Genomic DNA, 26,726 nt, shown 5'->3' with positions numbered 1-26,726 from the left:
TAATTTTACAATACTTTTCTAAATAAATTTTGAAACTTTCTTCCAATCTTCATCCATCGTCTCTTCTTCCTGGTCTCGGGTTATGTCAGTCCTTTCTTGTTTATCTAATCCATCAACCTGGTGCTCTTATGTCCGAGGCTCTTAAATCTTTTCCATGCCCCTTCTGCAGATCTTCTTCTTGTTTATACCTGCCCTTTACTTTATCTTTTGTTGATCTTTTTCTTATTTTCTTTCCTTTCTCATTGGGGAGTAGATCTCGGGAGGACTCCAATCCAATAGTATCTCCATCTCCATCTCTCCTCAGCAGATCAGCCCATTCCCCACAGTCCCATTGCCCACAGTCAACACTGTAATCCAGAAAGTATTTAAAAGCATATTTCAAAGTCTTTCCAAAATTAAGAGCCCTCACAACTCCAAACCCCCCCTGGGCCACTCCAGATTCGAACTTCGAGATCAGCGGCTTATACTCCTGCAAGGCCCCGGGTCTCTCCATTTGTATTATTTGAGGTTCAACAACAACCTCCTCCGTTTTCTTCTGCCCTTGCGCTTGCCCTATCAAAACAGATTCCTGGGCTGGTTCCTGAATGATTTCTATATGGGTATTCGCTGTTTGTCCAAAGTTTTTAACTGCAACAGTCATCAAATCCATCTTCTCCAGCAAAGCACTTGTCTTGCACAAAGCAAGCACCAAGACTTCTTGTAAACACATTTTTTCCCCCAAGGTTAGAGTCTGGTCTCACGATCCTAATCATACAGCTGTGAGGTCCCCAGATCAGCTCCAGCAACAAATTGACAAGCTCCCTCTAAAGGAGACAATTTCTATTTGTATCCATCTTTTAAAAGCAGGACCAACAAGGAAAAGTTACTTTCACTTTTCAAATACTTTGTTTCTTTTGATTGCAAGAAGCAACATTGGAATCAGTATATTTCTCTTTTTTTTTTCTATCTGTCAAAAGACGTTCCGTTCACAGTCGATGAACTTTCCCCATAAATTTCTGTCTCTGACACCCCGTTCCCAGGTTTGAGACGGTGGAAAATTTATCTTTCTTTACTCTCTCTCCTGCATGCTTAAACAGTCAAAAATCCCCCTCTTTTCTCCTGCTTCCAAGAGGGGTTTTGGTAGTAATGAATGAAGGAAATTTAGAACTTTATGTACGACTTTAGCTTACAAAGTTTTTGCTTCAATCTATTTACAAAAAACGGGAGGCGGACTTCCTGTTTAGAACCTTCCCGTTTCGATGCCAAATTAAAATATTTCTTAATACTTGATCCAATTTTCCGTTCTACTCACGGGTACTTGTTTAGAGTCCAAATGTCCACAGGAAAAAGACAGCGCTCTCCGGCAACGGCTGTGTGGCTTCACTCCGGAAAAGTAGCGGTTGATTCAAAACACCGCGCCACTCACCCCACGTCGCTTCGGACCCCCAAAAAAGGGTTTCCCTGCGAGTAGGGAAGGCGCTCCTGGTGTCAGCCGAATCCCACGTTCCCAGGCTTCCTCCGCCTGGGATTTTTAAATGGTCTCCGCCTTCGCCGCGGCGGCAAGACCCAATTTTCACGGAGCGGGTTCCTCTCTGTCAGAGGAACTCCGCCATTGCCGATGGCGCTGTCCCGGAAGTCTAGAGTCATTGAGTGTTCTTGGGAGGCCATGTTTATTCCTGGCGTTTCCTGATGCCCTTTCCTAGCTGATGGTATCTCTCTCTCTACCTGCAGGTGGGGCTTCCTGAGGACATGGTGAAGCGCTGTGTGCAGCAGCTTGGCCTGGCCTTAGATTACATGCACAGCAAAAACTTAGTCCACCGGGACATCAAGCCGGAAAACGTCCTCCTCTTCGACCGCGACTGCCGGCGTGTCAAGCTGGCCGACTTCGGCATGACACGTAAAGTGGGGTGCCGGGTGAAGCGCATCAGCGGGACCATCCCTTACACGGCGCCCGAGGTGTGCCAGGCCGGCCGGGCCGAGGGCTTCACCGTGGACACTAGCATTGACGTGTGGGCTTTCGGGGTGCTCATCTTCTGCGTGCTGACGGGCAACTTCCCCTGGGAGGCAGCCTCGGCCTCGGACACCTTCTTTGAAGAGTTTGTGAGGTGGCAAAAGGGGCGCCTGGCGGGGCTGCCCTCCCAGTGGCGCCGCTTCACGGACAACGCGCTGCGGATGTTCCAGCGCTTGCTGGCCCTGGACCCGGAGAAGCGCTGCCCTGTGAAGGAGGTCTTCTTCTTCATCAAGTACGACCTGATGTCGGAGGTGCGGCGCCGGCCCTCCTACCGCTCCCGCAAGCACACCGGAGACAAACTCTCCGCCGGCCCTCACCGCCACGAGACGCCCAGCACTTGCACCCCGACCCCCCTCAAGAGGACCATCCTGACAGAAGGCAGCGTCTCCCGGCTGTCTGCCTCAGAGTCTGGCCTCCCTTCCCCCGGGGCAGGAAGCAGGACTGATGGGCGGCAGGACAAAGGCAAAGGCCAGATGGTCCTGGCCACAGCCATCGAGATCTGCGTCTGACGAGGGCGTGGCAGGCCCCTCGGTGCCTCACGGCCTGCAGTTAAGATGTCAGCACTGCAATGCCCTCTCCTGCTCTGGGACAGGCTGCGTGCGAACAGAATCCATTTTGGGGACCGGGATCCATGTCTTTCGAAGCAAAAAAACAACAACGACGAAAAACAGGGGTGGTGGGGGAAGAGGATAGATAATGTGGCTTTCCGTTTTCCTCAGTAATCCTAAGGATGTCCATGGTTGTCTGAGGCCACAGGAGAAGAAAGGCCTTCTCTCCTCATTCACTTGAAGACTGGGAGCTGAGGGCTGGATTAAGGGACTGCTGAGTCGGTGGCAGGAGAAGACGGAGCCCATAGCGCCTCAAGGATGAACATCTGAGGGAATCGGGACTTTGTCTCTGAAGGGAGGGGAGGGAAACCCAGTTGGCCGGTGGCTTTCTCTTTTTGCCCATCAGGAGTAGCTTTGAGATGGTTTCTGAGCGGGGGTCCTTGCGATGAAAATAATAATAATGGATTGGGTTGGGGCTTGGGGTGGAGGGGCAGAAGAGCCCCATTGATTTGGCAAGCAGTTTCTTTCTGGGCCTGCTGGGATAGAGTTGGTGGTAAGCAAAGAGGCTGGGGCTGGTTATTTAAGTCATCTGGAGCCTCTTTGCTGGGCATCAACTGGCTTACAACGCCCCTACGCCTGGTTGCCAGGGGGTGAAGTCAGAACAGACTCCAGAAAAAGAGGCTGGTGAGCTCAGTGTGCTGGGGGAGGGCTGTCTGTTGAATTGGCACTTGTACTGGATCCAGCTTCCAATTCCAATGGCAAGGGGGGAACAGGGATCCCAGTTGAGACCGACACGTAGCACAGCTAATATATCACTTCCTGAGGAAGTGGCGGGGAGAGTCGTTTTTATTTCTGACTGGCGCTAACCCCTCCAGGTGTGAACAAAGTGCAGAGTCAGGGCAATCCGGGGACCACAGAGATATCACAGTGATGTCATTGGTGCCACTGATGTAGCAAGTGTTTCCTGTGTCAACGTGTGTGTGTGGCTGTATGTAAATGTGTCTCTACAGTCTGGATGTTCAGGTCAGGCGTTCACTGTTGGCCACATGGCCATCGCCCCTGAGGAAAAGGCTTGGGTGCTTGGGCCGAATGATGGGGAGGACAAAGGGGAAGCCATTTTGTGTGAGGCCACCACCCGCCTGTGATCGCAACCAGGCATGTGCACTGCAAGAGGTGCGCGTGTGAGGGGAAGGGTGCTCTGTGCGGGAGCACAAACTTCTTCCTGCAGCGCCCTGGGAGTTCACAGCTCAGACAGGGCACTCTAGTTCAGGGGTGGGCAACCTTTTTCCTTGTCAAGAACTGCATTCCTTCTATTGAGGTGGGGGACACACACACCTTGAAAGTGGATGGAACAGGAGTCGAAATCAGGCAGGGCCAGGCCAAAGGTGAATATGGCTACCCCATCTTTCTCTCTTTCTACCATCCCCTTTTCTCTCTCTTTCTGTTGCTCCCTGTCTTTCTTTCTTCAGTCACCCCCTTTTCTCTCTCTCTCTGCCACCTTTTCTTTCTGCTGCCCTCTTTTCTCTATTTTTACTACCCTCTTCATCTCTTTCTTCTGCCCCCTTTGCTCTCTCATTTCCTCTCTCTTTCCGTCATCATCTTACACCTCCACCCTTCACCCATGTGAAATTAGGCCAAGATTCCCATGTGGCCCCAAGGCCACAACTTGCCCACCCCTGGTCTTGTTGAACACCAGTCCAATAAGGAGCAATTGGGCAGAAAGTTTCAGGGTATGTAGGGTATACCCCTAGGGAACTGTAAGACTGGGTGGCTTCATAAGAATGTATTGAGCATCAAAGAAGCTCTTGAACTGAGGCCTGCTAAACTCTTTTATGGTTTTCTAACTGGCCTAGCTTTTATATAAAGAGAAGAATCCTCTATAAAACCTGAGTTGGAGCCACGGCTTAGGATTCTAGTATGCTGGGAAAAATGGACATCTAAACATTACAGGAGCCAGGACTAGAGCCCATCCGAGAGGGAGCAATGCCCTGTGCCTAATGGAGACCCTCAGATGACACCAAGGGCTGCCAGTTCATACTGCCCATCTCTCTGGGCTGACTTTATAATCAGGATTCTGGTACAGATATATTCTTTGGGACAGGGTAGGGTGCGGGGAAGAAAGGTAGGGAGGGTTTTTTGGGGGGGGTCATTGCAGTATGACTGAAGCGTAGACTGTGCTAAAACAACATTGCCCATGGCAAAATGTCCCGATAACCCGTTGGGTGGGGAAATCAGTTGAGAATGAAGACCAAAGGCCGTGCCTGTGCGTTGTGGCAAGCCACAGGGGAATGGATCTGCTTTCAATTCAACTAGGGCTTAGGAGGCAAACGGCGAGGATTTTTGACCTTTCCACAATGGGGCTCCTAGCGACGAGACGCCCTCCTTTCACCAAGGGCTTAGACCAACACTGACCTCCCTTTGCTGTCGACTTGAACCCCTTGAGCTGTGGGGAGGCCTTGCTCCCGGGAGTCACGGTAGTCACCCCTTGGTGCTGTTCCTTTGGGGAGGGTCAACTCTGTAGAGGAAGGCAGGCCTTTTGCAGTGTCTCTCTGATAAAGCCAAGTCTGTTGTTGTGTCTCCTTCCTTCGTCCCCATCCGCTTGCCTCGCCTCCCATTTCCCAACCTAGGTGAGAATGGCCCTGGGCAGAGCAGCTCAGCTCAGCTCAGCCCTTCACTTCCTGTGGGGTCGTACACACTCATCTCTCCTCCGAGCCAGACTGCGGGCCTGCCGGGTGTGTCTTGTGTGTGTCTCAACCTCTCCAGGGTTCCATCCTTTCCACACAAAGGGCTAAAACGCTATTTCCGAAGCAACAAGCAGTTTACAAAATCTCAAAAGTGGCTGCCCGCCACCACTTCCCCACCCCTTCCCAACTCGAGGGGGCACTGCCCAGCAGCTGGTATTTAACCAGATTGTGTGTGTGCGCGCGCGCGTGTGCATTTGTGTGTGAAAAAGGCAAGGGTGCACTTTCTGTGTTATCAGTGCCGGCTGGCGACTCCCGTTCGTCCCACAATCCCAGTTGTCTGTAAGCTCCGGATAACACAGCAGCCTGAGGTGACCAAGCGCAACCTTACCGTGGCTCCATCCTCTTAGCCCAGACCCTGACCAGGGTTGTGGGAGGGTGGAAGAGCGTGTATGTGAGAGACACCACTTTAACTGCCTTTACCGCTGCCTCCTTTCAGGCAAGCTCTGCGTGTTGGGGGTGCACCAGGCGTTTCCTGACCTCCTTCGGTGTGACCTGGCACACCCCGCCACTCCTCTCTTCGCCAATTCGTAGTCCCCGCTTGTTAATCCGTATGTCTTGACTTCCCGAGTGGGCGCAGCTGTTTCCCCTCCTTTCTCCTTGGCGTCACTGCCACCATCTTGTCTCTGTGTGGGGTGGCAGCCGAGGCTAGACTTTTTTTAGAAATAGGCATTGCACAGAATTTTTAGATATTAGCTGCAACGTCTCCTTTTTGCCTTAGGTTCCAATTGTCCTTGATCTTTTGTGCAATAATGTAGATAAGGATTAAGAACACCATATAGACCTTGTTTTGGTTTATTTTTATTTTTTGAATTGTTTTGAGGGGGGGAATTGAGGGGGAAGGTTGGGGATGTTGGGAATGGGGTCCGTTGGGCGCGCGCGAGTGTGACATGTTTTCCATTATCCTTGTTCTTGGTCTTTGTTTTCCCTTCTGTTGCCCGTCCACTTTTGGACTTGTTCCCCTCACCATATAAGAGGTTTCCCCCTCCCCGTATCAAACATGCATTACCTCAGTTTCTGTCACAATTGAGAAGGAAAGCTTTCTTTCTTTTAATTTAAAACTAAAATGAAAACATTACAATGGTAATAATTTTTTGGAAAGCAAACAAAAAAAAACCTCATGTGGAAGATGGGTGTGTTATGGAAAATACTATGTTTTTTTATTTTTTAAAAGAAGAAAACACATTTAAGATAATGGTAATTTCCTGTTGTAGCATTGAGGCAGTGAAACTTCCCCAAATGTGTGATTCTGATGAGGCTCCTTCAGTTCTGGAGAAAAGGCTTTTCCCCCAAAAGGAAGATACCAAAATCATATGGGGGAGTGGCATTTAGCATTTGGTTGTTGCTCTTCATAAGAAAAGGGACCATATTCCAGAGAGCTGTTGGATTGGTTCCTACATTGCTTTAAGCTATAGTCAAGCTTTGCTATGGTTGAAAGGCGACTGTACAGCCATTTCTTGCTGCTGCTGGGAAAGGGAAGAAATTTGATCAGTTTGCATTTAGACGTGAACTTGCTTACTTCGGTTTCTGAAATAATACGTAAACGGAAACACAGCCGTTCTTCAGAATTCACACCTCTCCCAATTGTGCACTGTTGTTCTCCAGCCAAGTAATGTGTGTGGGAAATGCACATAGCAGGCCAATATGTGCATATAAATGCATGTACTAGTGTAAAGAACATGCAAAAATGCATTACTGTACGATGGCGATTTATGCCAGGGTTCAGTTCCAAGGGTACAACCAACCCATAGCTGGAGGGAGAGAGAGATAACCAAGTATGAGGCAGCCTAGAAGCTCTTTTTGTGCCAAGAAACCCCAAGCAGATCTGGCCTCCCAAAAGGTTTTAAGCTCTCTGTCTTGTTAGAGAGGCAAGAGATGCTCAGCACGACTACAGGTGTGCTTGTGCGAGATCTCGCAGGAGCTGGGATGGTCTCACAAGAGCATCCCAGAGTTGATGTACTGAGCTGCCCTCCAAGCAAGGAGGAGAGCTTTAAAGCTCTTCCCATGCATAGCAACCCCAAGCAGACTCCATGCAAAAAGAGCTTTTAAGTTATCCCCATTGCTTGGATTTAACTCGTGCAGTCTCAACCAGCCTGCCTTCATAGAACTGTAGAATTCTATGGAAGAGTTCGAAGAGACCCCGAGGGTCATTTAGTTCAACCTTCTGTAATTCAGGAATCGACCACATAGGGTTGAAATCGCACATGAGTTAGATGCTAGTAAGATGTGATTGTACGGTATAGTAAGCAACATTGATTTGCAATAAAATAAAATAAAATGCATATCTTAGGCAGAATAGCACACACAAAATTTATGTGAGAAGAAATCCGCACTAAAGTGCCAATGAATTTTCACGAAGGCTTGAAAGATAAATTAATAAATTGTAAACGGATGTGGAAAACTGAACTTAAGACTGGGGAAAGGAGATAGCAAAAGAGAAACCAAAACTGACTGATTTCCCCATCCCTATCTGCTGCCACCCTACACAGAGCTAAGCCATGGTTTGGCTTAACCGTACATCCAAACCCAGGATCATGGTTTGTTTTGCTCAGTCAGACCAAAAGGGGTAAGCCAAGAGCAAGCTTTGCTTATGGTTCATGGCTTTTTTGTACAAAGACCAAGGTTCAGACATAACGCTAAGCAAAAACCATTACTTAGGTCCAGCTGAGGTGGCAGGAGCTAATGGTAGGGCCGGCCCAGTCTCTTTAATGTGTCCCATCTGCTTCCCACAATGCCACTCATAATAATAATAATAATAATAATAATAATAATAATAATAATAATTTATTATTTATACCCTGCCCATCTGGCTGGGTCCCCCCAGCTACTCTGGGCGGCTTCCAACAAAACACTAAAATACAATAACCTATTAAACATTAAAAGCTTCCCTAAACCATGCCCAGACTCCACCCCTTCACCTTGCCTCATGGCCAGCCCTCCTCTGGGATGGGGTGATAGTAGCCCTTTTCAAGGACTATTCTGTTGTTTGGAAAAACCACACCTTTGGGGAAGCTTCACTGCCTTACGTGGTTGTGTTTGTGACTTAGCATTGTGAACTGGTCGGATGTGTAAGCGCCGTTCTTATAGTGTACTCCTGCAAAGGAGAGGGAAGGGGTGTTGCCAAGCCACCATCAAGGTTATATGCCAACGTGGGGCGTACATATTCTTTCTCTCTCTCTCACACACACCCCAGATAGGCAACTTCTTCCACTCCTTCCCGGAGGAGAAAGAGAAAAGATTTAAAAAATGGAGCAAAGAAACATTCACCATCACACACACACGCAACAGCGCGGAACAAACGTTTGTAAATATTCTGGAATTCTCTTGACTTGTGAAAAGGAGGTTTTTAAATGTTATTTAATTAATTCTATATTGCGGACAATTGCTATAAAATAAAAAGGGGGTAAAAACATTGACCTGTCTTATCTTCATGCATGCAAGAGTGGGGAAAGATGGTGGCATGGGGGAGAAGAATTGGGCTGTTCTGTTCCCCAGCACTAATGCCAATGTGAATTGCCGTAGTTCAGTGACAGGGCATCTGCCCTGCATGCAGGGTCCCAAATTCAATCCTAGGCATCTCCAGGTAGGGCTGGGAAAGAGCCTCCTCTGAAACCCAGGGTTGCTGCTGCCGGTCAGTGTAGACAATACTGAATTAGATGGATCTATGGTCTGACTCCTCTTTACTCACCCAGAACACCTGTTGAAGAGTAACAGATGCAACAGCTTTGTTCAGGCAGGCTTAACATGGTAATTCAGTTGCAAACACATACTTAGGTCTAGCTTAGAAGGTAGTCTGAGCTTGGAGCTCGGATATCCAGATGTTCTCACATTGCTGGCAGAGTGCAAAGAGGTGGAAAGAAGAAGGGGGTGTGCCCAGGCAGGTAGGAGAATACATAGCTATGCCCTCCGCTTGTCAGGGCACATTGGGAGTGTCTCTCACATAGTTCTCTCTAGCGACTTTACAGGAAAACACTGTGAGCTTCAGCTCCTATCATGTGCCTGTCTAGCTCAAAGACAGCAATTATTTTTTGAGATTTTGCAAAGAAAGCTCAACAACTTTGGGCAAAAGTGTCTGGATTTTCACCTTTTGACACATTCTGCTCAATTCACTAGGTCATAGTTGTGACTCCCTGCAGTGTCCCCTAGGTGCCCAGTGTGGCAGAACCAGTTACACTGCCCTAAGAATCAATCCCTCTTCCTATGGGATTCTGGGAGGGGAATAAGGGTCTCCTATAAACTCTCAGCAACCTTCACAAACTACAGCTCCCAGAATCCCTTTTTTGGGGGGGGACACATTGTGACTGTTAAAAGTGGCATCACAGGTATGTGTGGTGTGAATATGGCCCAGGTCTGAAGCAAGTTCCCTGTCTACCGGTTTCAGCCTGACCGTTTACACAGCTGGAAGGAGAAGGCTGTTTTCCAGGTCAAAGGATGTTGGCTTCCAAGGAGCTTTGAGCATGCCTGGGGGTGTGGTGATGGGGGACTGCATTCCAGCATGAAGTGCTGCCCACGGCCTGCACAGAGAGAGGGCTTTGATGTGCACTCTGTAAAGGCTGGATCCCGGGAGACTCAGCAACACAGACCCAGCAGGGGAGGGTGTGTGCCAGGCTTCCGACACGGCTCCTCATGAATATGCATGCCGTGTTTTCCTTGATCCATGCCTGGCCCTGCGACAGCTGAGCCAATTCTGCCAGGAACACCGGGAGCTGCCAGAGGCCTCAGGCGACACTGCAGGCAAACATAGAGCGGAGACACAGCAAGACCGCCAGCCTGAACCAACATGGGAGACCGGGAGATGGGCTCACTGGAGCAATTGTGGATCAGTGTTAAGGGGAGAGACTGCATGAATTCAGGGCCCAAGCATGATGGGAGGGGCAGTACAAACTTGCAACATTGGCCTCCCTCCTCTCATATTTCCAAATCTCGTTCCATACACGCGATCTCATCCTGGTTTGAATGTTACGCAAGCCCTGCAGAATGGGCAAGGGAGAAGCAAGCTCTCGGTGATCCCCATTTGATTCAGGGATTAGGCCAAAAGGATCTTAATGAATGGCAGGTAATTATGCTGGGTGCCCTCTTTGGAACTCTGATGAAGAAGATGGAAAGGGAGGAGAGAGAGAGAGAGAGAGAGAGAGAGAGGAAGGAAGGAAGGAAGGAGAGAACAGCTTAGGGTCAATCTGAATTGGAAAAGAGCTGTGGAAGGGGCAGCTCAGCTCCCCTGCATTTAGGGAGCAAATTGGATCTTTACAGGTCAAAACCAGCACTTTGAATTGGGCCCAGAAACCGATTGGCAGCTTTGAATCGGTGTAATATGCTCAAATTGTCTTGCCCCAGTGAGCAACCTAGCCGCCAAATTCTACACCAGCTGAAGTTTCTGGACCTCTTCACAGGTAGTGCTACAAATAACGCGTTGCAATAATCTGACCTAGAGGTTACCAGAGCATAGATGACAGAAGTTAAGTCATCCTTGTCCAAATAGGAGTGCAGCTGGGTCACCAACCAAACGTGATGGAAGGCACTCTGCACCGCTGAGGCCACCTGAGCCTCAATTGACAACAAAGGATGCAGAAGTCCGTCCCCCCCCCCCAAGCTGCATACCCGCTCCTTCAGAGGGAGGGCAACCCCATCAAGAGCAGGCAACCTCCCATCCACCTGATCTAGGGAACCACCCACTAACAGTGTCTCAGTCTTATCTGATTGAGCTTCAGTTTATTGGCTCCCATCCAGTCTGTTACCAAGGCAAGACACTGGTCCAGCACTTCCACTGCCTTGCCTGCAGATGTAAAGGAGAAGTAGAGCTGTGTGTCATCAGCATATTGCTGACAATGGACTCCAAAACTCCACATAACCCCACTCAGTGCTTTCATGTTAAGCAGCATAGGGAATAAAATCAGACCCTCAGGAGCCCACACCGAAGGCACCATGGGGCTGAAGAATCTGGAAATGTCCATCCAAGTAGGATGGCACCAGGTGGACAGCTCACTAAGCAGCACTTGGCAGAAGGATTTCCCAACCCTGGGACCAACCCTTACCAGGATATCCCTTGATCACAATTCAGCCTTTTAGCCACTATGCCACATTAGTTCCCCTCCAAGGTTTCTCTCATAAGAGCAGGAACTCCTAGGTGTATTGTGGGAAAATCTCTTCCCAGTGTCATCCTTTTATATGGCTGAATCTGACAGTCTCTCTCTCTCTCTCTCTCCCTCTCTCTCTCTCTCTCTCTCTCTCTCTCTCTCTCTCACACACACACACACACACACACACCAGGGTCAAGAGATGGACACAGAATGCATTCCAGCCACGTCGCCAGGCTAATTTCAATTTCCTAGTAATTATGCAAATGAGCCTGGATTTAATTAAGGGCAGATTTCATTAAAGCCTTATTGGGAGGCTGGAAGAGCTAAAGGAGAAGGCAAGAAAGAGCGAGGGACGCTGCTCAGCCCAGGGAGGAGGACTGGCAGCAGGTGCACAGAGCCCAATTAGAGCTCCACTTTAAAATCCACAGAGGTAGAGGAAATCTCTTCCGAAGCCTTGCCAAGGTAGCAGGCAACGCGCGAGGCTGGCTTCCGATGAGAGCCTTAGATGCGCCTCTTTTGCCTCTCGCCCCTTTCAGGTGGCCTTTGTTCTCTCTCGCCCGCCCGCCACACACCCGCTGCTCTTCATTTATTCCTCTGACCTCATCTATTTCGGGGCTCCGAGTCTCTGATCCCATCTCGCTGCTCTTGCCTTCCTCTCGCCCTGCGCAGCTCTGGCTGGGAGCGATAACAGCACCGCTTTCATGCGGCAGAATCAATGGGCCTCTGTCTTCCGGTCACGGTCGCATCTGCAGAGAGGCAACCTTTTGCCACGGCCTGCTGGTCATTTCATCATCTCCGACATCCATCAGCTTCTCCAAACCATGCAGGAGCCGCTGCGGGGATTTGCTCTGCTCAAAGGGAGGCAACTTTTGTTGGAATCAGAAACTCAGTTTTGGATTTCTATACAACAGTGGAGGGGGGGGGAGGGGGGAAGTACCTAATCTGTCCAGGACAGATCCTTATCTCCCCTATTTCTTGTGGCTGGCGCTGCCCACCCGTCACACACCTGATTTTTTAAATTAAAAAGTATTAGGAAAGCGAGAACATACACTTCGATAACACATAGGAACAGCAACCTAAGAAAAGCAACGGAACTAAATGTCAACTAAAATTAGACAAGTACAAATTTGGGTTGTTTCATTCAGATTCCCTGGGAGAAAAATTGTTGTTTTCATTTTGGAGGGTAGTAACATTTCTAAAAAGATTTGTTTTAGTTAAAAATATCAAGATATTGTCTTTGAGGTCTTATGATAACCTCACTTAAAGCTGTACAGTTAGTAAGAATTCCATGAGTAACATATTTCACTGGATCACAGAATCATAGAGTTGTACAGCTGGAAAGGCCATTTGGTCAGAGGTTCTTTAGCTGTGATCCCTGCATTGCAGGGGCTTAGATTAAATGGCCCTTTGGGACACTCCCAACCATTCTATGACAATCATAGCGTTGGAAGGGACCCTGAGGATCATCTAGTCTAACCCCCTGCAATGCAGGAATATGCAGCTGTCCCTTACAGGGGATCGAACCTGCAACCTTGGCATTGTCATCACCATGCTCTAACCAACTGAGCTATAAAATACAACTGTGTGGAGAATATATGTTATATATTATAACACACACACACACACACACACACACAACAGCAGGAGCAATGCCCAAATAAATGCACAGCCATTAATACAATGGCAGCGGAAAATGAACGCACACCTGACCTGTAGTCTGGAGCACAAATGTCGAAAATGACATTTGGTGACTTTTGGCTGAGGCAGCTAACATGAAGCCAGCTGCTGATCTTGACTGCGTCCTTGCCTGACCGATGAACAGTCAATTATTTAGAAGCCTGACCAAAGAGGCAGCCCCTCTGGAGACAGATGGAGAAAGTTAATTAGGCTGTGGGGCAGTGGGTGGGTGGGGAGAGCAAAGGAAGCATTCTAATATTCTGCTTCAAGCACCAAAAGGAAGAAAGACAGAAGAAAGATTCTATCCAGATTGAGAACAGCTGTTGGGAGTAGATTTCCGGAAGTAGACCAATGGGATAGGAACATGAGAATATAAGGACCTGCTTTATATGGAGTCGAATCATTGGCAGCTCTAGTTAAATGGATCAGGTAGCCAGCGGAATAAAAGACCCTGGAAGCCACAGCCAGATAGCATAGACATTACTGGGTTTATAGACCCACTGTGTCCCTATTTTCCAAGAACAGTCCCTGATTAACAGAAGCTGTGCCGGTTTCTGAGTTGATTCCAGAATGTCTCACTTTTCCTTAAAGGTAATGGGACCCCTGACCATTAGGTCCAGTCGTGACCGACTCTGGGGTTGCGGTGCTCATCTTGCTTTATTGGCTGGTGGAGCCGGCGTACAGCTTCCGGGTCATGTGGCCAGCATGACTAAGCTGCTTCTGGTGAACCAGAGCAGCGCACGGAAATGCCGTTTACCTTCCTGCTGAAGCGGTACCTATTTATCTACTTGCACTTTGACGAGTTTTCGAACTGCTAGGTTGGCAGGAGCAGGGACCAAGCAACGGGAGCTCACCCCGTTGCGGGGATTCAAACCGCCAACCTTTTGATCGGCAAGTCCTAGGCTCAGTGGTTTAACCCACAGCACCACCTTAGGATGTCTCTATTTTCATGAGAGAAATTTTGGAGGGTATGGAGGTATGTGACCCCCCTGAGCCAAGGAGATAAGTAACTATACAACCTTTAGAAGACATCTGAAGGCAGCCCTGTATGGGAAAGTTTTGTTTAATGTTTTATTAGGGTTTTATATAAGTTGGAAGCCACCCAGAGTGGCTGTGGCAACCCAGTCAGATGGATGGAGCAGCAGCAGCAGCAACAACAACACTACTATGGAATAGGCCGTCCTATTTCACTGGAGAAATGTTGGAGGGTCTGGGTTTAGATCAGGGCTGGGACTACAACTCCCATCATCCCTGACCTTTGGCTATGTTGGCTGAGGCTGATGGAAGCTGGAGTCCAGAGGGCCACTGGTTCCTCATCCCTTGTTTAGATGGGCACAAAGCAAAGGCACCAACCTGCGAGAGAGATTGGGGAGGGGCAATATCATGCAGGCGACATCAGAACATCAGGAGTCAGATGTGGCAACAGAGCTCCTTCAACGGTTGGCAGCTTCTTTCTGGTACTAAGCCACCTCCTCAGCCTCCTCCTCCTGCTGCTGCTGCTGCCACTGGCTGGGCCTGCTTTCCCATCTTTCCCTTCCATGGCAGGAGGAGGAGGAAGAGGAGAAGGAGCCGGCCACTGAAGCCAAGCCATGCTTGGCTGTGCACTTGGAGTGCTCTGCGTCTTGATTCTTTTGAGCATGGGGGGTCCCACCCCAAAAAAATATTGGGGGAAGGAAAGAGCTGGGCCTCTGAGAGTTGGCGCCTATGGCAGAGCCTCCATTGGAAGAAAGGTACAGTGGTGCTTCGGGTTACAGGCGCTTCGGGTTACAGGCGCTTCAGGTTACAGACTCCGCTAACCCAGAAATAGTACCTCAGGTTAAGAACTTTGCTTCAGGATGAGAACAGAAATCGCGCGGCGGCAGTGGGAGGCCCCATTAGCTAAAGTGGTTCCTCAGGTTAAGAACAGTTTCAGGTTAAGAACGGACCTCCAGAACAAATTAAGTTCTTAACCCGAGGTACCACTGTACTATGGTGTGAATGGGGCCAGTGGGAAATGACAGCCATAGCTACATCCTGGGCTGGTTGTACTGCCAGAAGGCAGGCAGGTGTCGGCTGGCTGAGGGCAAACTGAGACGGGTGGGGTATTGCCCCATTTGCCCTTATAAACCAGTCTGTGGTCTGGACATGAAAAGTTTGGGAGCGTTTGAGTCAAGGAAGGGTTCTGAGGCTGGCATATTTCAGCCTTGCAAGGTGAGAGGAGAACTGAGATGTATTATCTTGCTGTAGTAGTGGAGTTCCTGCACTTCCTTGCCTCCCCATCTCATCCCCCCTCCCAGATCCAGAGTTGAAGCTGTCTGCCACTGATTCTGTTCAACAAGGCTCGCTGGCACCCTGCAGGCCTCTGCCAGTTGCCATGGCAACCGCAGCTGCTGGGGCTTGCTAAGGCTATGAAAGATTCACCACCGAAGAGCCTTTTTCCTAACAGAAAGGGGAGGGAGGCTGAGATCACCTGCAGCCCGTAATTTGTGGCAGGGTGCAATAGCAAGGATTTTGCTTTGCTTTGCCATGACCTGGCTCGGGGACACGGCTTAAGTCAGTCAAGAAAACAATGCCATGCCCAGAGGACCTTTCCCTCACCATCCTTCCTGCACATCTTGGGTTGTATTATCCCAGATAGTTAAAGTCACTTAGCAGTCTACTTGTTGTGGAAATATTTTGTGACAGTGGGGTGCTGTTGCACAAAAGAATACACAAGTTGGTTGCTGGTAGCATTGTTGCGCAACGGATTGCGCTGTTGTGCAACTGTTGCATTTTATTCCTTGGGTGCACATTATTCTTAACACTCGCCCGCCTGCTAGCTCAACACCCTTTGCTGTGTCTTAGAATCACAGAATTGTAGACTTGAAGGGACTCCAAGGGTCACACAGTCCAACGCTGGAATATAATGCAGGAGTTGCAGCTAAAGAATCTCTGGCAGATGGCCACCAAACCTCTATTTAAAAGTCTCCAATGAAGGAGAGTCTGTCACTTTCCAAGGGAATTCATTCCACTGTCCGGCAGCCCTTACAGTCAGAATTGTGGGAGCTGCTTTCATTCCACCAAGAACACAATGGGGAGAATCCTGCCACAGTCTTGCCCCATTGCTTTAAAAAGCAGCGCCAAGCCTGTTTCAATCTCTCCTTTTCGAAAGCAGTGGGAATATAAAGTTCCTTTTTAGGATGATGGAGGTAAGACAAATCATAAACAGATACTGGGGCATTGTATCTCACATTGCGGGTTGTGATCTCCCTCCCTTGAAAGGGTTTTGCGGACCCTGCAATTTAAAATATTTTCTGGTTCACAGTGATTTTAAAAGACCACAGAAAATTTCTCATCGGCCACTGGGACAAAGTGTGGAGGCTGTTTAGCCTGCAACCAAGTTATTGAAACTGCCTCTTATCATGTCCCTAACAGCTCCACGATTCTGAAATCGAATGGGTCCACTTACTGTGGCACCAGAAATGTGATTTATTCAATCAAATGCACTTGTCAGTTGATATACATTGGTGCCACCACCTGCCCTGTTAAGGCTCTTATTTTAGAACAATGATCCCGCATTAGAAGCAAAATCAGAGAGGCTCCACTGGTTGAACACTTCATTGAACAAAACCACACTTCTGATGACTTTCACTTCTTTGTTGTAAAGCACATATCTTCAACTCACTCATTAACTGGTGTTAATGTGTCCAGATTACTTTCCCAGATGGAACCCAAGTATATTTATAAACTCAATCCCGTAGTTCCACATGGATGAAATTCAACATTAGAGTTTGCAGGATTCGTGCACTTACATGCAGCTGTATTTGTGGACTTTTCGCCACGACGTCTTTAAATTTGTGAGCCCTACCTATGTTTCCTAAGGAGGTTTAACAAACTGAAGGACATTGTCCTCTTTCTATGCTCCTCCCAGTGGAAACATGCAGATGGGGACAGGTAAGTTTCTATACAGATTTTTTTTGTATTAGTGGGACTGTGGGTATTAACTATGTATGTGCGAATAGACTAGTTATTGTCTCACCTTTATTCTTGTACTGTAGATATACTCCTGCTTTAAGTCATTTACATGCTGTCTTCTCTCGCATATTATTCACTACAAAGGTATGTCTTAATTATGCATTCTCAACGTATTTTTAATTTTAATTTTCCTTATTCTAATTGTTAATTCAGTGCAATTCTGTTACAATTGATTTTGACAGCTCGATGTCTAAGCTCTTTAGCGACGAAACCTCTGATTACCGGAATGACGTCTGAGCACTGAACCACTGGTATATCACAAATGGACTCTTTATTACTGTGTTTTCAATTGTTCAAGATAAAATCTATTTTGGAAAGAGAAGAATAGAGCACTGAGCCACTGATATATTACAATGGAACTCTTTATATACTGCGTTTGCAATTGTTTAAGATAAAACCTATTTGGGAAAGAAACTACTTTTGCCGTTTTTATGGACGTTTATTGTTGTTTACAGATAGTTGCCTTGGTGATATTATAATGTGTCAATTGCAAACATCAAGGAAAGCCAAAGATGCCAACGAGTCCCAAACACTCGGTTTTCAAATTTTGAGATACACGTTTCACATTCAAAATGGGAAACTGAGTTTGAAATGTCACATTCAACAAAACTAAACAGTCCAGTCAATTTTCAAAGGCTGGCAAATATTCACTTCGGCTCTTTCAGGTCATCAAAGCTTCATCTATTGAAATATCTGATCCTTTCACAGATGATAATTATGATTTTTTTGTGTCCAGCCTTGCTTCACCTCACCCTTCAAATTCAGGTGTCAGCACCAATCACAGATTTGGCTTGCTCTGTTGGTCTGGCATGCTAAGCCTGGCATTCTGCAATGCGAGGAGCTCCAGAAGGTGTCAAAACTCTGCCCTGCCGCTCCCCGCTTCTGCTGCAGCTATTTGTGCCTTGACCCAGCTGGTTTCCAAAAGGAGCCCAGAGGAAGAAGACTGACACATTTGTCATTCTCTGCTCGCTGCTGTCAATTCAGATACCATCAACTCATGCCAAAAGTTAAACTCTAAGCTCTGCTCCAAGGCCTAGGAAAACAGCTTGGAGAAAAAATCCCTGCTGTCTAAAAAAAACCAAAACCTCAAAGAAAGGAAAGGGGAATACAAAGGTACAGTGTTGCCTCGCAAGACGAAATTAATTCGTTACGCGAGTTTTGTCGTCTTGCGATTTTTTTCGTCTTGCGAAGCACGGTGTCGGGAAAGTTTTGGAAAAGCTTCAAAAATCACCAAAGTCTTTAAAAACCTCAAAAAAAAGCTACCACACCGCGTTCTATGAGTTGCTTCTCGAAGTCAAGTCGCAACTGTATTAACGGTGTTAAGAAAAAGGAAACAAACTTGCAAGACGTTTCCGTCTTGCGAAGCAAGCCCGTAGGGAAAATCGTCTTGCGAAGCAGCTCAAAAAAACAAAAAACCCTTTCGTCTAGCGAGTTTTTTGTCTTGCGAGGCATTCGTCTTGCGAGGTACCACTGTATTCAGAACAGCTGAACATAAAAGAGAGAAGGCTCACTTCAACAAGGTCACTAATGCAGGCCGCAGCCAAGATGGCGCCGCCCTCAGAAGAGGCCTCTTCCTCACTGGAGCAAGAAAATGGTAACAACATCTTAAAAGAAGAATTTGCAGTGTAAGAATAAGCCATAAAGGAATTTAGTAAAAAAACAAACACTTGGAAATAACTAATGCTTCCAATGGAAACGAAACTGTCAGGACGTCACACCGAGGCTTGACTCTTTAACAGAAACAACTACAGCAACAAAAGAAATAAGCCCAGTCCATGACAAAAAGATCAGAGATTAGAAAAAGAAAATATAGACGCAGAAAATCAAAATAGGGCATTTGTGTTCTTTTGAAGATGGAGTGAAAGAGAGTGATCCTGCACAATTTGTTGCCTCGTGGCTTAAATCACTGCTTGCAGACCTCATAATCTTGAATAGGTACACAGAGCACTCAGACCCAAATTGAGGGCGGGAACTACCAAAACAAGAAACCTTAACAGACTGTATTAACAGAACTCATGCCCAAAGCATCTGGGAGTTCAAGGTGACTGAGGATGTCTGGTGGAAGCAAAGTGCCGTGGCCTTAAAGGTGGCAGCACAGCAACCTCCTGCCCTCCCCTAACCTTCCCTTAGTCACTTTCAAATGCCATAATCAATTATTGGCTTCAGCTCCTGTCATACAGATGGGTGTCTGCGCTACAGGGGGCATGCACATAGATAATACAGCCCAGGGGGTGGGACTCGCCACATGGGGAGCCATTCTGAGAGCAATTACATCATGAAGCAAGGATCCAACTTTACAGAGATGGCCGTAACCCCATCACCATCATGTTTTATGGAAGGAGACAGGAATTAGCCCTGGGGTTGTAAGAAGGCATTGCTTCCTGTTCCTCTTTGTATTCCTCACAGGCAGCACTGTTTCCATTCCTCTGCAGTTAATCTTCTGCCATGAATGTCTCGCTGTTCACTGCGGTGAAATTACATAACTTTTGCAACATGTGTAACTTCTTTAAAAAAGAACAGAATGGCAACAGGAAACTCCTAGCTCCACCCAGAAGCAGCCAGTGTCACCTAATTGTGGGAATGTTCAGGGATGCAGGAGAGGATATATTGTTTGATTATAGCCTTTCCAACTTGTGTTAACAAGTTCACAATTTAGCAGAATAACATTCCCCTTTTTAAACTCACAGCGGATGTGTTTGCTCAGGCTCGCTAAAGCCTTATTATAATAACTGTTCTGGTATTTCCCCCTTATTCCCTCATAAAAGATAAGACACGACACAGACTTTTATAAAAGTATAAAAAGAGTTTACTCACTCACATTCTGTTCACAGTTGGATCCCAGAAGGCAAACTTAGCTTAGAAAAGTAACATACACCTGGAAACTATCTCATAAGGAGACAGTCCCTTTGTCCTCTCTTGACTGGAGGCCAAGAGAGCATCTTTGGCTAAGCAGATATTGCTTCTTCGACACATGTAGTCAAAAAGAGAGAGAGATGGCTGTCCTGCCCTGTGCTTTTGTTGTTACCTGCACAGGTGAGGCCATGCCCACCTCTAGTCACATGCAGAGGAAGTCTGTCCCAGCCCAGAAGGAAACAGGAAGTTTACCTGCTGGCTGGACAAATATTCTTCCCCATGTGTAAACATGTTCACTCTAGGAATGTTGTACTTGACTGCTCTTGTTTTTCACATCCCACACTAGTGACCATGCTATATAAAAATGCTGCCCACACAGCATGGATCCCATTGATTTGGGGGCAGGCTCAACAGTACTGGCAGAGACCAGCACTTTGGGGCAGATTCAGAAGCAGAACCCAGGTCATAAATGGTCACAACCTAAGACAGAGTGGGGAAATGCTTGAGTTTGCCCTTGTGCTCCTGATAGCGGACTCAGAAAGCAAAACTCCTTGCAGATTCCCCCCCCCCCCCCGCTCTGGTCAGTTGGTCTAATTTTAATATCCAATTATGTTTCCTTCTGCTGAGTCCCAGGAATCCCCTCCCAAGGACTCTGGGCGAAGAAGGGAGGGGAGCAGACGATATCCTACATAATTTCCCTTCTAAATGCCATTTCTTTTCTATTCTTTCTTTGAGAAGCAAACAATCTCACTTGTTTTGTCCTCAATTTTTTTGCTTTCATAATCTAAATGAATTGTTTGCAAGTAAAGGCCAGCTGCGGAAAGCTGAGAATTCCTCCCCATCAACGCGACTTCCCTCTTTGTGTTCTTTCTCTCTCTCTCAACATTATTAATTTTACTCAGCTCAGGCTGGCTAATCCCTCATGCTTGGAATGCAAGGAGAGGGAGGCAAGAATCATAGAGTCACAGAGCTGGAAGGGACCCCAAGGGCCATCTAGCCGAACCGCCTGAAATGCAGGAACCTCAGCTAGATCATCCATGACCGATGGCCATCCAACTTCTGCTTATAAACCTCCCAGGAAGGAGAGTCCACCACCTTCCACTGTCGAGCAGCTCTTACTGCCACAAAGTTCTTATTGACGTCTAGTCAGAATCTCCTTTCTTGTAGCTTGAATCCATTGATTTGGGACCTACCCTCCGGAGCAGGAGAAAACAAGCTTGTTCCCTCTTGACAGCCCTTTAGATATTTGAAAAGGTTTTATCACATGTGGTGGACATGCGAGAAAATAAAATCATTTTGGGAGTTGATTTATAACGAATTGAAAAAGATGTTTAAATATACCTTTCCCAAAAAGCCGGAAGCCTTTTTGCTAGGCTTGATGGGAGAGGAAATTGCAAAGATGGACCAAAGACTGTTTATGTATGCAACAACAGCGGCGAGAACTTTATTAGCCCAAAATTGGAAATCACAGGTATTACCGACGTTGGAGGAGTGGCAGACGAAGATGATGGACTATGCAGAATTAGCAAAACTGACCTGTAGGATCCGAAACCAGGATCCTACAAAATTCCAAAGAGACTGGAGTAAATGTATTGACTATATAAATAATAACTGTAGAAGTTTGAAAACACTAGCAGGATTGGAATAAATCTTACGACATGGACTTGAAATAACCAGGAAACTGTGGATTTAGATTGGAAATAGAAAACCTGTTGGCGGGAGGGAGGGAAGTCACTGCTTGGCAGAGTGGTGGGGAAAGAGGTGTGTAAATGGATGTTGAAATTTATTGTTTTTTTGTTTAAAATGAAAATTTAATAAAAATGTATTCAAAAATTAAATAGATATTTGAAAATGTACCCAATTCCCTCAACCATTCCTCATAAGGCTTGGTTTCCAGACCCTTGATCATGGGGAGTTCAGTAAGATGTAAAGCACTTTCTCCGAGTGGGTTGCCTGACTGGTGTCACAAAGGAAAGGCTGTAGCTTAGCGTTAGAGCGACTGCTTTGCATGTGGCAAATGCCAGGTTCAATCCCTGGTGTCTCTAAGTAGGGCTGGAGAGAAAGACTTCTGGAAAGCTGTGGCCAGGCAATGTAGGCAAAGTTGAGCTAGATGGACCTTGGCCTGACTATATATAAGGCAGAGTCCCATGCTTCTATTTAATTCAGCCCTATCTTCAGAACCATGAGGACTGGGAGCTTACTCTATTTGTTGCAGGCAGGCCATAGCGCAGCACTAGAGCACGTATTCTGCACACAGGAGGTTTGAGCCTGGATAGCTCAGCTGGTTAGAGAGTGGTGCTGATAACACCAAGGTTGCAGGTTTGATCCCTGTATGCGACAGCTGCATAGTCCTGCACTGCAGTTGGTTGGACTATATGATCCTCAGGTTCCCTTCCAACTCTAGGATTCTATGGTTCCCAGTTCAATCCCCAGGTAGGACTAAAAATGATTCGCCTCCTGAACCTCTGAAGAACCTCTGCCAACCAATGTAAACAGAGGTGGATGGACCAACAGTCAGACTCAGTCTCATGCAGCTTCCTATGCACACTGGGTGCATCTGTAGCTCAATGACTGGCCCCAGGTTCAAATCATGGCATCCCCAGGCAGGGCTGCAAATTTATGAGGATTAAATCCCTGGGGTGTTGCTGCCAGTCAGTGTAGACCATGCTGAACTAGATGGACCAATGTTCTGACTCCGTTTAAGGCAGCTTCCTATGTTCTGACTTAGTTTTAGGGAAGGGTGGTAGTTTAGGAGTAGAGCATCCCCTTTGCATGGAGGTTTCAATCCTCAGCATCTCCAGGTAGGACTGGGAGAGACTCTTGGTCTGAACTACTGGGGAGCTGCTGCCAGTCAGTGCAGGCAATACTGAACCAGATGGCTGAAGGGTCTGGCTCAGTCTAAGGCAGCTTCCTATGTTCCTGAACAAGTAGCAGGAAATCACCCACAGCTCCTTGTCACTAATAATTGCCTCCTTTGTCTTCCAAGGAATGTGACCTTGAGGCTATATCTGCTGCAGCTTCTTCATTTTGTTCTCCTCCACATGCAAGCTGCTCTCAAGTCCTTGGGGGAAAGAAATAAGATTTGGTCCACATTTAAAGGCAAACCCACCCAATTCACAGCCACACTTTAAATTTCACACATCTCCGAATTTCGCAGTGCGTTTCTCCAGCCACATAACGCATACAGAAAGGCATATACCCGGGTAAAATGTTGTAAAAATGCATGTATTAGTGGAAATAGCTTGCAAAAATGTGTTATATTAGGGAAATTGCTTTGCAAAAAATGTGTTTATTGGGGGAAATGGCATGCAAAATGGTGTGTATTAGGACAAATTCAATAAAATGCTGATGAATTTTTGTGAGGACTATAAAAAAAATGTGAACTGATGCAAAATGTGGAAAAATTGGACCTAAGATTCATATTACGATATATACTTTTAAATTTTCTAAGTTACATTTCAAAATATTCATTTAAACAACCTTAAATCAATGACTTCCTTGCTTCTCCTTCCATGGTTCATTTTGCAAACCATATATCCCTGCATATTTTATATGAACTAAACCATTCAGTAATCCAATGTTACATCCATCAAATCTTATTTACACTGTTGAATTTATCTTAATGCCACCAGCATTAAGATGAACACATTAAATGAACACAATTTTCACCCATAGTAAACATTTTCCAGTCTTCTTTAAATGTGCCTTCTTCTTCTCTTCTTCTATATGTTAAATCTGCAAGCTGTGCATATCCCAATAAGACTCAAAAAATGAGAAACTGGGATTGTCTGGCTCACAGTCGAAAAAGGGATGACACAAAAGGTAAAAAGGATGGGCAGGGTAGAGGAAAACAAGCTAACTGAAATCTGCATCTGAGTTACTACAGGCCGGATATTCTAACAGTCTAATTTAGGAAAGGAAAAAGAGCAAAAGCATTCAGCAATGTACCTTTTAGCCACCTCAGTTTCCCACACCACAGCTGCTCGGGTAAGAGCTATAGATTATATGAACTTATTAGTGGCTAAACCTATTGGTGGGAGGCTGGCTATGCAGGCTAGCCTAGAAGATAGCCTTCGCCAGGTGAGTGAGGCCCACCTTCCCCTGCTGGAGACCTCCAGGCGCCTGGCTCTGCATCTTGCTGAGGAAAGGTGAGAGCAGGTCACAAGTGTGCAAACACCAGGAGATGCTCTTTGCCCCTTTTTGGAGACGGCCTTTGGGGCACTGGCCACGGGGGAGAAATATGACCGCCGAGGACGTGTCGCTGCCTGGATAGGAACACATCAATAACATCCCTTTGTGGGGGAAACACACAAAATAGCCTTAACAGATGGCACCAAGGTGGCTATAATTCGTTCTCCAGGGATGTCTGGACATTCAGCAGCACTTAAAAAGGGCGGTCAGCCTGCAACTTGCCCTGACCAAGCAGGGCTGTAATTGCTATACAAGCTGGGATCTTCTTTTCTTTGGCAATCACTCGTAGCCGAGTAAGATTGTCTTCCATAAACACGGTCTTAACAGTGAGTCCGTAAGTGACTGTGGTGGCCAATTCTGGATCCACACATTCTTCCACAGTGGGGACATAGGTTTCTGGGTAGGAGTTAATCATCATGAGGGTTTGCCAAGCATGCCTTCCTCTTAGCATGTTTCTCCCTTTTCTCCTGAGTTAGAGTGTCTTCAAAGTTTACGATACCTTTGGTAAAGGCTGTTCTCCAACTGGAGCACTCGCAGGCCGGTGTTTCCCAGTTGTCAGTGTTTATACTACATTTTTTTTAGCTTTGCCTTGAGAGAGTCTTTAAATGTCTTTTGTCGGCCACCAGCATTACACTTTCCATTTTTAAGTATCGCTTTGGAAGGTGATAATCAGGCATCCGCACAACATGACCGTTCCAACAAAGTTGATGTTGAAGAATCATTGCTTTGACACTGGCGATCTTTGCTTCTTCCAGTACACTGGCATTAGTTCGCCTGTCTTCCCAAGTGATGTGTCAAATTTTTCGGAGATACCGTTGATGGAATCTTCCGAGGAGCTGGAGATGGCGTTTATAAGTGGTCCATGTTTCACAAGCATATAGTAAGGTTGGTAGTACAGTAGCTTTGTAAACAAGCATTTTGGTTTCCTTGCGAATGTCCCAGTCCTCAAACACTCTGCACTTCAATCGGGAGAAAGCTGCACTCGCACAGCTCAGGCGAAGCTGAATTTTGGCATCAATGTTGGTCCTTGTGGAAAGATAACTGCCCAGGTAGGGGAAGTGACTGACATTTGGGATACAAGTTGGGATAAGCCTCTGGGAGCTCAGTCTGACCCATCAAAGAACTCACCACCAGCCTTCCAGTAGAAGCCGCCGTCTATAGTTAAGGCAGCTCAGAGGCATCACCTCTCATGATGTTAGAAACTCAGATATATAAGCTGGGCACCCAATGGCACCTTCAAGGTTATTGCCACCACAAGGGAATGTCTATTCACAGGGGGTTGGACTAGTGGGTTGGTCCCTTCCAATGCTACAGTTCTATGACCTCAACTATATTTCTTGACTGTAGCTTGCTCTTGCAACAATTCACTTGTCCTGTTATGCAAGAAGGAGAATTACACAGAGTGGAAATGAAAATGGAATTAACTATGGACTAAGGCAGAGGTTTTTAAACTGTGGTTGCTAGCCTGGTGCTCAATAATCTCCACAGTCACAATTGGACCTGAGTCAGTAGCAACTTCACATGCCTGGTGAATTTTGAACACTGCCCATGTGGCCCTGAAGGGCTCTTTAGACTCAAGAACATGACAGGTGAGTAAGAAGTGACATGGCAGACGTTTATGAAATTATATACACCATGGAGAAAGTGGATAGAGAAGTTTTTTCTAAACACTAGAACTTGTGGACATCAAATGAAGCTGAATGTGGGAAGAGTCAGGAAAAATAAAAGAAAATCCCTCCAAAGGAGGCAATGATGGCCACTAACTTGGATGGCTTTGAAAGAGGATTGGACACATTCTTCACAGAGGATAAGGTTATTGATGGCTACTAGCAACGATGGCTATGCCTCCACTGGGAGTTGCAGGAGGAGAGAGTGCCTTTGTGTTTGGGTCCTGCTTGTGGGTTCCCCTGGCAGGATGCTGGACTAGGTGGGCCATTGGCCTGATCAATCAGGACTATTCTTTCTTACAAAGACAGAGAAGGAGGAGAGAGGGTGGCTGAAAAGCACACAGGAATGCTCTCAGTTCCAGGACTTGGGGGAGCCAGGACCCTTTCCAGGACGAGGTGGGACATGCAAACATCAGGGCTTGCGGAGTGTGCAAATGGCACCATGTTAGGGCAGTGGGCTCTCAGCTTTTTAGGTAACCTAGCAAATGCTCAGCCTTAGCACCATCTGGAGCCAGCCCTGCTCCCCAGAAAAGCTCAACTTTAGGGGTTGATCTCCTTAAAAAAGCTCAAGAACTTTGGTGTATCTGCTAGAAAAGGCTCAACAATTTTGGCTGCCCCTCCCCCCATGGGAGGGAGGACCATTGGCCCATGTAGTTCAGCATTGTCTACACACTGGTTGGCAGCAGCTCTTGGGCAGCGCTGCCTGGAGATGCTGGGGGTTGAACCTGTTGAACCTGGGGGCTGGTTCGACCTGGAGGCATCTGCCCTACTTCCCAGGTCCCACATGCCCAGGGCAGAACAGTTCCTGGAAACTGTGTTGTGCTGCACTGCCCTGGAATCAGTGGAGGCTAGTCCGTTAAGGCTCATGGGACACTGGCCCACCAGACTCAGTCTGTCCTCAGACAGCCCCCACCTGCCTGCTTCCTGACTTACAACCAGTCCAGGAGGTGGCGGCCCTGGCTCCCAGCTTCCTCTTGTAGAGCTGAGCA

General features: G+C 47.1%; 1 protein-coding gene across 2 annotated transcripts in view; it reads left to right on the top strand.

Moving 5' to 3' along the window:
• SBK1 (SH3 domain binding kinase 1) overlaps nucleotides 1–4,665 on the top strand; it is a 77,898-nt gene extending 73,233 nt beyond the window's left edge. For both annotated transcript variants that reach the window (XM_080982029.1, XM_080982028.1), the window contains exon 4: nucleotides 1,711–4,665. In XM_080982029.1, the coding sequence (XP_080838155.1) occupies nucleotides 1,711–2,499 (789 nt within the window). In that variant the 3' untranslated portion in view covers nucleotides 2,500–4,665. The remainder of the gene's footprint in view (nucleotides 1–1,710) is intronic.
• Nucleotides 4,666–26,726: the final 22,061 nt, after the last annotated feature.

The sequence above is a fragment of the Podarcis pityusensis genome (assembly GCF_964106645.2).
Source record: "Podarcis pityusensis genome assembly, chromosome: 14".
Lineage (NCBI taxonomy): Eukaryota > Metazoa > Chordata > Lepidosauria > Squamata > Lacertidae > Podarcis > Podarcis pityusensis.
The sequence above is the reverse complement of the archived record's forward strand: the minus strand, read 5'-3'. Positions and strand labels throughout refer to the sequence as shown.